This window comes from Aedes albopictus, chromosome 1 (assembly GCF_035046485.1).
Source record: "Aedes albopictus strain Foshan chromosome 1, AalbF5, whole genome shotgun sequence".
In the NCBI taxonomy this organism is placed as follows: domain Eukaryota; kingdom Metazoa; phylum Arthropoda; class Insecta; order Diptera; family Culicidae; genus Aedes; species Aedes albopictus.
In genome coordinates this window covers 130,556,584-130,570,044 of record NC_085136.1, presented here as the reverse complement: position 1 = coordinate 130,570,044, position 13,461 = coordinate 130,556,584, and the positions used below count along the sequence as shown (strand labels likewise).

The 13,461-nt window shown below is 39.2% G+C and overlaps 1 protein-coding gene across 1 annotated transcript; it reads right to left on the bottom strand.

Moving 5' to 3' along the window:
* Positions 1 to 1,969: 1,969 nt before the first annotated feature.
* LOC109422982 (uncharacterized) lies at positions 1,970 to 13,234 on the bottom strand. Its single transcript, XM_019676399.3, has 2 exons — positions 12,406 to 13,234; positions 1,970 to 2,794 (listed from the first exon to the last, which is right to left on the bottom strand). The coding sequence occupies exons 1-2, from the start codon at positions 12,882 to 12,884 to the stop codon at positions 2,131 to 2,133; spliced, it is 1,143 nt and encodes a 380-aa protein (XP_019531944.2). The 5' UTR covers positions 12,885 to 13,234; the 3' UTR covers positions 1,970 to 2,130.
* Between the last annotated feature and the right edge of the window lie 227 nt (positions 13,235 to 13,461).

The window sequence follows — 13,461 nt, the reverse complement described above, 5'->3', positions numbered from 1 at the left end:
TAAGCCAGCATTAACACATCTTTTTCTTTCTGATTCTGAGCTTCAACTACCTATAGCTTGGTTTGCCACTTCAAAAAGCTTTCTACCGTCTCAACCACGAAAACATGTGGGAAGCCCTCAGGCGCAAGGGTGTCCCTGAGAAAATCATCGGCCTCATTGAAGCACAGTACAGGGCATTTTCGTGCAGAGTACTGCACAACGGTGTTTTGTCCGTTGCTGGAGTGAGGCAAGGATGTATACTATCATCGCAACTGTTCCTCATCGTAATCGACGAGATCCTGGTAGGTGCGATTGACCGTGAACCAAATCGTGGATTGCTGTGGCAGCCCATTACCATGGAACACCTAAATTACTTCGAACTGGCTGATGACGTTGCTCTCCTAGCTCAACGGTGCTCTGATATGCATAGCAAGCTCGATGATCTTGCCAATCGCTCCTCAGCGGCAGGTCTTACAATTAACGTCAACAAGACCAAATCATTGGATGTAAACACGGTCAATCCTTCCAGCTTTACGGTACCTGGGCAATCAGTGGAGAATGTTGAAAGCTTCCAATATCTTGGCAACCAAATGGCGGCCGATGGCGGCACCAAGATCGACATACAGGGGATGGCCAAAATGTTTGGGATAGGCAACTTTTTTTCTCCCACAAAAAAATTCAACATGCTGTAACTTTTCATAGAGTGCATCGAAAAATCTCAAATTTTGACTGTTTATCAACCTGTCATATGTGCATCATTGGTACAAATTTGGGCTCGATTGAATAATTTTTCGCGAAGTTAGAACCGTTCGGGTAAAACACTATTTTTTAGACAACTCATTTTTAAGCTGTCATAGCTCGGAAACCAGTGAACCGAATTGAATGAATTTTTAAACGTTCATCAAGAATATATTGATACTTAATACAACATTATAAAATGTAATATTTTCTTACGGCGAATTAAGTTATACCGGGTTGAAATTTTTACCCATATAGAGGAAAATAAGTCAAATTTACAATACCATACAAAAATTACTAAATGTGTTCTACCTTTAATCTTAATAGGCTCTAATATATCTGATTTGAGATAACTTGAGAACAGAAGTGGAAAATCTTTGGATATCAACACCAAAATTTATTGACATTGACGTGAAAAAATTTATATTTTTTCGAGAAAAATCCAAAAAGTGTCAATCCATGATAGCTTTTTTCAACGTTCAAAAAGTATCGATGTTTTAATGGTTTGTGAAGCATTTGTATATTGTTAGTGTACGTTCAAAATCATTCAATTCGGTTCACTGGTTTCCGAGATATGACAGCTCAAAAATGAGTTGTCTAAAAAATAGTGTTTTACCCGAACGATTCTAATTTTGCGAAAGATTAATCAATCGAGCCCAAATTTGTACCAATGATGCACATATAATAGGTTGACAAACAGTCAAAATTTGAGATTTTTTGATACACTCTATGAAAAGTTACAGCATGTTGAATTTTTTTAGTGAGAGAAAAAAAGTTGCCTATCCCAAACATTTTGGCCATCCCCTGTAGGTGCACTGATCAAGAAGGCGAGGGCTGTTTTTGCGAGTTTAAAAAATGTATGGAAAAACAACCAGATCAGTCGACGTACCAAAATCCGAATTTTAACTCGAACGTGAAATCTGTGCTGCTATACACCAGTGAAACCTGGTATGTATCAGCGGAGAACACTCAACGGCTGCAGGTGTTCATCAATAGATGCCTGCGGTATATAATTCGTGCATGGTGGCCTCATAATTTTATCTCCAACGTGGAGCTTCATCGTCGATGTCATCAAAAACCGATAGCGACAGAAATTCGGGAGTGAAAGTGGAGGTGGGTCGGCCACACTCTACGCAGGGGCGGAAACGAAATCTGCAAGCAAGCGTTAGACTGGAACCCATCGCCCAGGATGGAAATCTTTCAATTCGGCCCTCTGCACCACCGTGGGTGCCTAGGACTGAAAGTAAGTAAGTAGTCACTTCAAATAAGTGTATTTCACAGTTGTTATAGGAAGGCGATGGTGTGATTTTAATCTACTTTTTTTTACTGATTTTTTCATTATTATTAGAATGTTAAAATGGGCGTTGTCTATGAAAAAGTTATAAGGGTTTAACTTGATCACGTCACGAACGATTACGCCAGCATGTACCAGCTGTCCAACTCGTTGGCCAACAACCACGGCAGATACCGAATCCGCACATCCGTTTGTTCGAACTCATACACCACAACGTCGCCCCCGTTGTTCAGTGCGTGGAAGATTCCCATGTGGTTCGAAATGATTGTGTGATTGCATAGTGACATCAGCGCGAAATCGTATCCTGGATTGTTCGCCTTCATCGGTTGGACGTAGATCTCCTCCTTCGGTGCGTGTATCCTTTCGCACAGTGCACTTTGCGGATCTTCACAAATGACAACGAAAATCAGTCGGGCGAAGTGAAGCTTCCGTTGGAAAGTGATGGCCCGATAGAAGTAGTCAAACGGCAACGAGTCGTCCAGTTGGATGTAGATTCCGACGAACTCAACCCCGGTCTGGTTGTCCGGTCGGATTTTTACTCCTAGGTCGCGTAGTCTGGACAACCGCTGACGAGCGACGTTGGCTGCTTGTAGCGAGAGTTGCGAGCTTTCGCTGTTCCAATCGGTGGCCACTAAATCTCGGTACCTTCGGGTTCCACTGTCCAGAATGTGGATTTGATCGCGACTTTTAGGACGCATGATTTCTGTAGAACTGTTGATGATTACGGCATTGCCGATGTCGTAGCAATCGAAAGGCAAGTCGCTGATGATGTCCATGGGAACGCTGTTGAGCATATAAGATGGAATGCATTTAAATATATTTATTTAGTGATTTCTTGTATGCACTCTATTCTAAACTCTGCATATGTCAGAAAATTCGATTCTCCATCTAAATAGAATACATTCTTTGAGTGTAGAATTAGCATTTAAGTTAAAATACACGTTAATAAAAACTAAAAAAAATACGTTCTGTCGTTTAAATAACCCCATAAAAAGCTCCCCGAAAATATCCCTGAAAACTTATTTACACCCACTGAAATCCTTTAAAACTTTTTTGACTCCTTACATCCCCTTTAAACCCCTTAAAGACACGACTGCTGAAACCCCATGTAATCCATTGATACCCATTTGAAACTTCTCATAAACTTTTCTGTAATTTCAAATTCCCGTGGAACATTTTGAAACCACCTTAAACTTTTTTTTGTGACGCCGCTGAAATCCATGGAAACCACCGTGAAACAAAAGATTTAAAATTACAAAGTGTCAAGTTTCCCCGTTAAACCCCATTAAATGCTTTGAAACCCTGTGATGCTCCCTTGAAAGCCCATTGAAACTCTTCGGAACCTCCACGAAAAACCTGAAACACCCTGGAATCCCTTAAAACCCTCCAGTGATCTTAAAGCCTGTATCCGCAATAATCGGGACACAGAAGTACGGTTGTAGCTCTGTAATGAATCGGTAAAATTGGCCAAATAATTAACAGAGAACTCTTTGGTGTATGTTTATTATTTGTGCCAAATTTCATTAAAATCGATGCATTTTTTTCAACTGTGGATGAAAAATAAACAGACGTGGTTTTAAGCATTTTGTACAATTTTGACCAATTTTCATTCACATAATAGATAGTTCTTTTGCGCTACAGTTCAAAGTATTGTGAAGATAATTATGAAATTTCGTTAGCAGTTATGATACTTACAGAGACACTTTCTTGCAAAATTATATCAACTTTGATCAACTAGTTTGAAAGTTACAGGTGTTGATAGGGGTGAGTGTTAGTGAAAAATTTTCGCGTTTTTCATGTGCGATGTTTGCCTATTCATAACTTTTGAATTTCTCTGCCAATTTTCATGAAATTTTCACAGAAGGTAGCTGATTACGTGTATATTATGCCTGCAAAATTTGATGATTATTGTTATAGTACTTTCAATAGTACAATCGAAACAATAAAGGGTGCTGACTAATTGCTGTCTGAGGGGCCAAAATCACGTTCAGTCCCAATACATGTTTCGACTAAAAAATTGTTGATAGTGCATCGATTTTTTTGAAATTTTGCACATTTTTTTTTATTCCTGTTCTGGTTTGTCACTGCGACCAGTTTTTAGATCTATTGTGACATAAATTTTGCACATACAACAAATGTAGTTTGAGAGGTTTGTGTTCAAAATTTTAGCCATATCCTTTTCCAAATTCAAAAGTTACAGCGCTGACAAGCAAAACTAGGGGCTGTACGAAATTCAATGGCGCACATTATACTCTTTCATTGCTACAACAAAAAGCGCTGCATCAATTCACATGAAATTTTGTAGGTGAAATGAACACATCTGAAGATGTCATTAAGCCAAATTTGAAAGATTTTCATGCGTCTATTGCAGAGTAATAGCTGTATTTCTGTGTCTCGATTGTTGCGGATACAGGCTTTAGTAACCAACTGAAACGCCTTGACATCCTCTTTCAAATTCCCTGGATGGTCTCATAAAACAGGGTGTCTACTCATGAGACGAGGTTTTTCCAGGGCGAAACTTTGAAAGTTTTTAATTCAAATCAGATTTTTTTGATTTCTCAAATAACTGTACAGAAATGTCCTCAAAACTTAAGTAAAAAATGCGCAAGATTTATTATTCAAGGATTCCACAAAAATTCTGAATTATTCTCGGAATTTTTAAACTCTTTCGAATATAACAGAAAATTGGATAAGGAATTTACTAAACAGAGTTCTTTTGGATTAGGGTAAATGTACCAATTATGGCTACAGTACCAATTATTCGCCATAGTTAATTTTCACCCTTTAACGATGTAAATCAACAAGAAAAAAAATCTGAACAATAGATCACGTTCACAAAAGATAGTCGCACTCATTCAAACTCCACATTTTCTTCAAATCATGGTACCTTGTACCCTTTTTTGCCATAGTGTACCAGTTATGGCTAACCCCATAAGGAATGTATGTAAATAGTGCGAAAAGGAACAGAAGTTAAAAAATGTAACCATAACTGGTACAGGGTTCCTATAATTGGCACACGCTGTAATCAATATTAAAAGTAGTTTTGGCTCCGTTTCTATATTTTTACTGTAAAGTATGTGTTGCCACCGCTGGCAGCACGGATAATTCAAACAGAGGATCGATCCACGGTATCCCCCGATCGGACTCTGACGTAACAACTGACATCGATCTTGCGCAAGCCCAGTGCGCGACGAAATGTCAGGATGACACAGTGGACGTGACAAGCAGATGATGATACGGGCACAGACGAGTTTGCAAGTCATCTATAAGCACAGTTTGTTTGATGAATAATAATTTTCCTTCGTAATTGAATATTACTATTTTCGGGCGGCCTATAGGAATTTGCGCCAGTGAATTAGCCAGACTAATATCTTTTCTAATTTTGTAAGTGTGAGAAATTATGGAATAGGGCGAAGTAAACAATTTCCTATAATTCTTTTGCATTTAGGTTAGCAGCTTAAAACCCGCTGAATATTTCGGTTTATTGTATCTTAGGTTCCACGATTATATGCTAATTGTAAGTGATTTACTAAATATTTATACAAAAATCAGATTAAGATAAATTACCCATTCGCTCAACAGGCATTGGTGTGAAATAATCAGGATTGTCGAAGATTGTTGGGGCAGATAAAATAGGGTGACCAGTTTGTAAGTGACAATGAATTCAGTATCGTTAAGCTTCACTAATAAACTGTATTTTTAGCTTAAAGAGCTCGGCATAGAATACCACTCTTGCAACTCTATTAAGAGGTCCGAAAACAAAGCTCCCCAACAGTATGGAACTAACCTGTCTTTTAACTTATTGATGACATTCGCTGGTCTTCTCGATATTTTTGTATAAATAGCTTTCCTTAGGCAGTGCCACAATTGGCACACGCAACCTAGTTGCAAGAAATTGCTTTGCCATTTACACACGTACAATGTCATCAAAATATAAAAAAAAAATCAGGAAAAAGACATTCAATCCAATCATTAATTCCACAGACCATATATGACCATTGTATTTTGAAACTGAACATGTCTGTTCTCTGTGCTAAGTGTAGTCATGTTGGGAATTCAAATTTTAGCCCACGTTTTTTCCTTGAATTCCTTCCAGAATTTCTTCTTGGATTTCTACCACAATTTCTCCTCCAAATTCTTTCCCAGTTTCTAACAGAATTCATTCAGCGAGCTCGTCCTTGAAATTATCGAAGATTTTTTTCTGGCTTTCACTAGTTTTTCCAAGTATAACCTGAGGATTTTACGTATTTGCTTCCATAAACAGTTACTTCCGAGATTTTTTCGGTATTCTGTCGGGATTTCTGATAGTTATTCCTGGGATTTCTATCACAGTTCCTCCCAGAATTTGAGCAGGAGTTTTTCACGGGGGTTCTGCAAGAGTATGTACCACCCGAAATTTCTTCCATAGTTTCTCGTTGGATTTCTCCCGGAGATACTGCAAACATTTTTCCAACGTTCATCCAGGAATTTCTCTTACTGGTTTCAGGATAGTTTTCCAAAAATTTCTCACGAGATTTTTGCAAAAGTTCTTCCTGGGATTTCTTCCAGCGAGTTTTCCGGTATTGCTTTTTAACTTGGCCCGTCATACCTCTCCCAGGATTTCTCTTAGAGGTTTTCAGAGTTTATCTTCAAATTTCTCTAATATTTCCTCTTGGGATTACTCCCAGAACTTATTATTTCGAGATATCTCAGTATCTCGCAGGATTTCCTTCAAAGCTACTCTCGAGGTTTCTCCAATAAGTCTGCGGAGTATTCCTACACTTTCACCGGGATTTCTTCAGATGTTTCTTTGGAATTTGTTACAAAAAAACTCGTAATTTCAGGTAGGGATTCTGGGAAGAGCTCTGGGAATAATTCCGAGAACATCAGAAAAAAAATCTCAGGTGGGCCACTGCAAGAAATCCGGTAAACAACTACAAGGAAAAGCCTAGGAAAAGCTCTGATAGAAATCATGGGAAAAACCCCATGAGAAATACCAGCAGTAGGGTTTTTATCTAATTTTCGTCTTACTTAGCACCGACCAATAATGATCGAGTTTATTCTTGCACCTCGCCTAATGCCTCATTACCAATTTGGTATCATTTGCTAATTTATAAGTTAGCTTTCATATCACGTAAAAATATATTGTGAAAGAACTATAATTTCCCTAAAATAATAAGATTGAATAGTAGTCCCTCGAATTCTGTTTCCGTCTTGCCCACGTCTATTTCGGGCGAATTTAATTCCGGGCACAATTTCTACGTGACACTATGGCAGGATGGTCAAAAATTATGATTTGACCGTAGGTGTTTACGAAAGTGAAAGTAAAAAGTCGATCTAATTCTTCGCAACGCAAATCAAATCATGTTTTCAAAGGGTGATTGAACAAAAAGCTTTTAAAATAAGGTGGATGTAGCTTGAGAATAACGACCAAAACATTTCAATTAATCGGAGGCGAATGACTTTTTGTTAAAACCTCTTTAATAAATAAATAATAATAATAATAATAATTTCAATTAATATTTTTGCCCACCAGATTATTATACGCCAACACAGTGCAACGCGGAAATCATTCTCTGTGATTGTAAAATACGTTGTTTTGTATACAGAATTGTGGATACAGTGCGTGGATTGCACACTTTTGCTTGCATCCTCCCTAGACGATGAAAGCTTGTGTTTACATTTTACCGATGATGGGGAAAGTGATTTATTTGAATAATTGAACAGCTTTTGCTGCATTCTGCAGCAGTAAAATCCAACTTTAAAGTGCCACAGAGCTTTTGAGGGGTGTAAATTGAAGGTAGGTTCTACAAGTGCATCTGGGGAAGTGAACAATGAACTTGAACAGTGATGAAGATCAGCTCAACTAGTTGCTGCTTTGGTGTGGTTGCCGTCGTCTAATGCAAAACGAGAAAAAAAAATGTGAAGTCGCAAGTGGAGTGAAATTGAAATGTGAAATTTTGCGTAATTATTCGATTTCCAGTGCTAAGGAGGGTGTTTATCGGTAGTCTACATCTTTTTGCTTCCATCTAATGAGGCATCGGCAGAGGTAAGTAAGAATATCTGAAATGATTTGTTATTTTCATTCTGAGGAGATGAATATTAGAGCATGTGACGAAGTAAATTTTTACCCTAGTACATAACATAGTGATTGATTTGTTGACGTAAAAAAAAATGCAATATTCGCCAACGTCGATTTTCAATGTCATAAACTTTATGCATATGCCGTTAAATGAGCGGTGAATGGCGACCTCACGGCAGGGATGGGAACACTCTTGGAAAGAGTTACACTCACTTGCTATTTTCTCATCTAAAGGAGCATGCTATCAAAAAACAGTGTATGGAGCACTTTCACCTTGTGGTTTTATCTCAAACTTTTCCTAATAAAGTAAGGGTCGCATACTGAAGCCGTGACAGAGCGTTGAAGGCAACTCTCCACGAAGTGAGTGTAATTTGCATTCACCTCGTGGAGACCCGTCTTCATAGCCCTCTCACGACTTTGGTATACATGTACGACCCTTGATGTATTCAGCAAAGTTTTAGATAAAACCACAAGGTAAAAGTGCCCCATACACTGTTTTTTGATAGCATGCTTCTGAAATGAGAAAATACCAAGTGAATGTAATTCTTTCCAAGTGAGTGTGTTCCCATCCCTGCCTCACGGTATTCATTAAATACATCGCGAGAATTTTCAACCCCCCCCCCCTTTGTACGGGTTTTCCCACTTAATATATTGCTTGTCACACAATGACAAAACCATCCTCCCCTTCTAAGTGTAACATACTTTATGGATAACTCCTTAATCACCTGAAACGTCTTCAAACGCCTTGAAACCGCCTTGGAACTTCCATGAAACTTTCCTGGAAACTTCTTGAACCACTTGCAAACCATTCTGAAATTCCCTGAAACCCCCAAAACCCCTGAAACGAAAAGATGTTAATGATTTCCTCGTAAAATTTTTGCGTTATCCCTGGAGAATTCTCTTGCAGAAAGCCTAAATTTTGAGCAAATTCAATAAACAATCTTCAAGGTGACGAGGCTCAATCGTGTGCGAGCGGAGTGGAGAATACTCTGAGTTAGCTTGGTCTTACCGAAAACCAGCTAGTCAGTAGTACAGTAGGGTAACGGTTGAATTTTGGACCCCTAGAGGACATTAGTTTGAATTTAAGCTAAAATCAAACAGATTCAGAGGGTGTTACCCATAATGATGATGTTGGTATGACCGTAAAAGCCGCCACTGTCCGTCAAAAATGCCCACAAGGTCATTTCTGGCCGAAAATTTGATGAAAATAACTGATTTTTTAAGCATCAGTTTTCACTATTTTGGACACCCCGATTTATTTTGGACCCCCTAAAGTATATATTTTGGACACTCGGTGTTTAAACCAACATGAAACTATTTTCGAAGAATCTGCCACTTGGATATGCTCTATCACATCCTAATTACTTGATTGACAATGGCTGATTAGACGAACTTTGCAAATTTAATGCGCTAGAATGATAAAAGTTTTTGTTTACATCTGCAAGTTTCCCCGGCACCACTTTCCCTTTTCGTAAACATGCCGCGACACTCGCACGGATGTCGAGATTAATAAAAAATAATTTCAAGGCAAATAATGATATTTCCAGTGAGCAAATGATTGCTGCTCGTGCAGAACAATCTAATTTAACGCATGATTCTAAAAATTTTCGTCATCTCTTCATTACATCTGTGAAAATTATGATAATACGACCCAGGGGGTCCAAAATATATGGGGGTCCAAATTATATTGGTTACCCTAGACGTTCTATAACTGCAACATGTTTACGTTTCACTTAACGAAAAAAAAAACGATAACTGCAACAACTGACAGCGTAGATAAATTCGCTACAGAGGATCCCAGAAAAAGGGTAAAGCTGGATCCGAGAGATCCAGATGGTACGCACAACTGTCCGCAAACTGTGCGCCCAAAAAAAAAAAAACGTTTCTAAACAACAAAACTTACCCAGGAATGATTCATCTGGTATCAGCTACAATTATAAACATTAAGATCGGGAAGATGCCGATAGACTATACTACCGTCAAACGCACTACAGCTCAGCTAGACCTGCTACAACAAGCACTTCTGCTAAGAGTACTGCCGTGTGCAGCATAGTTGTCCCATGTTCAATGGGAATCCCTATTAACATGGGACAAATATGCTGCACACGGCAGAGTAGTTCACCAACGAAATCAACTGATAAACGATAAAACCCAAATTTTATATTCTCATATTCCGGTTACATGATTCTAATCTGCAAGGATCAAGAGACTGCTAAGTTGTTAGAGAACATCCCCATCCATGAAACCTTGGGAAGGTGCAGAGCTGTTGACAATGGACGAAGTGGAGAATCCACGTCCAAACATGATCCGAGTATTCTTCCCACAAAGCTCCAGCTATGACGACAACGACGATGGATCTCACCCCAAAAGCACCGTAAAGGATATCAAATCAATGGTATATAACAGCGTAAAGGAGGGTCAAAAAGCGACAGTTTGATTTTAAAGGTGAAACTGATGGGCTATGTCACTACAGGAAAGTGAAGCGACCTAATCTGTAATCCCAATCGACATCCTGATAATCCGCAACATACAAAGTCGGACGCTCGTCGTTCGAAAGAAAAGCGGGAACCTCGGAAATGGCGACTCAAGTGCTGCAAGTGAACCTTCACCGTGCTCAGGACGTCACGGGTGTGCTCTGTTGGAGAGAACTCGACCGTGGCCCTCATTCAAGAACAACAAGTTCAAGAGCCAAATCCAGGATACAAGATATTCCACCTTATTCCACAACACTCGTGTAAGTTGGTGATGACAGCTAGCTTTCACCTAGAGCGGATTTTATTACATAACACTACTATTACATAATACTTTCCAATTTCAGACTTCGTAAAAAATGACATAGTTCCGTTCAAGATGGAGGTACCTTCCGCTAGAGGCAGTAGAGAGGTCTTGGTGGTCTCGGCAAACTAGGCGACGCGACGTGGGCGAGGTCCCGCACCAGAGAAAGCTGCGCTTGTAGCCTACAGCCACAACTTCAACATCCCCTTCGTTATAGGGTGCATCGCAAATGCATTTCACACCGCGTATGGGGAAGTACTAATATAAACAACAGAGGTGAGTATCTACTAGTTTCTTTCTCCCAAGAACATTGACATTTGTAATGTTGGTAACAAGCCAACGTTTCAAAACTCCATTTGTCAGGAAGTTTTGGACTTGACTCTGTAGCATAAGATACCGGTGCGCTGAATAGATATACACTACCCGTCATAAGTACGGACTCACAAAAAGTATTGCAACAATATTGCATCACCCTGACTCACCTCGGTATCTCCAAAACCTGAGGACTTACAAAGATGCTGTCTTCAGGAAAGTTATTCAGAAGCCCAAAGGCAACAACTTTTCTGAAGGTGGCATTAATGAAGGTATCCTGGAAAAGAAATCGTGGTGAGTCAGGGTGATGTAATATTGTTGCAATACTTTTTGTGAGTCCGTACTTATGACGGGTAGTGTATAAACATTAAAATTCGTTGGCGGTCTATTTCTGATGAAAAAAAAAAACTGGAATGTTCCTGATGAAACATCGATGTCAGACCATAAAAACATCATCTCCGAAATCGAAGGGGGTCTAACGATGTAAAGAACGTTTGAAGATCGTAAGGAAACTGATTGCGAATCCTATTCAGTTATACTACTATCCAAAGAATACATCATAGAAAGTCACATCATGACACAATTGGAGGATGCGTTCAAATCCATTAACGCCTACCGGCTTTTAAGAAGTTTTGACAATCGTCATAAAACCAAATACTTTTTATTTTGATTAGAACCATCATAAATACTAAGCACCTCTTCTAGTATATTTCACCAAAAATGATATTTGGAAAGGTAGATCCAGCGTTCCAACTGGCTCTATATTTTTTCAGAGATGGCTCAAAAATAAAAAAAAAACTGACATTCTCCAGAGTCTATGGTCTTAGAACAAAAATCTGTCAAAAAAAAGGTTCTTATATGATGTATACAATCATGAGCCACATTTTTCTCTTCCGCTTCAAACTGGGATTCCATGGAAACCTGGAACTAGATATGCAGTTCGATCAATCAGTCTACAAATGGCTGATTTTGCAACAAGGAGTTTCAAAGCAACAGACTGTCTGTATGATCTGATCCGATATGATAAGCGCGCATAAAGATAAAATTTGTTTTGTTTACGTCTACCAGGTGTTGGTCTGATATAGGGCGAACAATAACAAAATGCAATCTGCATGCCTGAAAATCCCTTAAATTCCTGTCACTATCTATACGAGTGAATAATACATGAAACCTTCCGGTTAGATTTAGGTATGACTTTCTTGCTTAGTAACCGCAAACGGAGACTTATTTCAAGGGTGAAACTTACACATCAAAAATCCTTTCCAGTCGTTGTTTTGTAGACTGCGGTAAAAATGGAACTATGACAAATCCTCCCTCGCTGGAAAAGGCTAAGTTTTGCCGAAGAGCTATCAACGTATAATACTGCCAAAGATTCTCCTCCAGTGAGTCGTCAATGAATGCACTGAAGACGGTCTCGTCCTTCAGCGGACACATTTCGTCCTGACTTTGAACCACCAAGGACGTAAGGTTCCCTTCGATATCCAACAAACGGAGAAAGATGTCCACCGAACTTTTGCTCCATCGTTGATCAGGATTGATGTCTGCGAAACTGTCTACGCCGGCATCGCTGCTGCTGTGCGAGTGGCGGGTGAACTCCGGCCGGTTCGTAGTGCTTACAATCAACCAGACGAATGTGGCGAAGGAAGTCAGCAATATCAATGGTTTGATGTGGTTACGGATGAGCTGTAGCACCCGTCCTAGACAGCCGAATATCGAACGAATCATTCTCAATTGCACAAATATTGATTTTTAGTCGGTAGACGATATGCGTTGCGTATTTGGCTTGGCATTAGTACATCGCTTTAGATAGTTGATAACCGAGCAATTCAGTCGCTGATAACGGCTGTTGATAGATAAACGGTGGAATCCGTTACGTGTTCGTTCAATTTGTTAGTACAATTTACACTTTGCACATTAGTCACGTTTAATAAAAAAAATGAAATGAGTTGATTTTATATTAAGTTTCACACCGATTTCCCGTATAAATTCTTACTGACGGCCGCTATAATACTGACTCGATGCCTTTTTCCATTGTTGGATACAGGCACTGAATTGAGCCGGTTGATAAGATAAGCACCTGAAACGGTTCTCGGCTATTCGGTCGGACCACCTGTGACACTTTCGTCGTGATATCATATGGCGTTTTGATTGTCTTGGTTATTTTGTGTTACACCTTGATTCTACAATGTACAATAGTGCCCTCTGATGGAATACTTTGAAATTATTTTCGATATAAAACAAAGAATTTTGTTGAACGCTACCACATGTTGCATTTGTTCAGCTCAGGTTATTTTTTACACAA

Bases quoted from the DNA above. Each gene is read 5' to 3' on its own strand.
- LOC109422982 (XM_019676399.3), bottom strand. From the start codon at position 12,884: ATGATTCGTTCGATATTCGGCTGTCTAGGACGGGTGCTACAGCTCATC. The intron at 2,795-12,405 runs GTAAGTTTCACC...TATGCTCAACAG, and splicing joins CTGGAAAGGATTTTTGATGT to CGTTCCCATGGACATCATCA.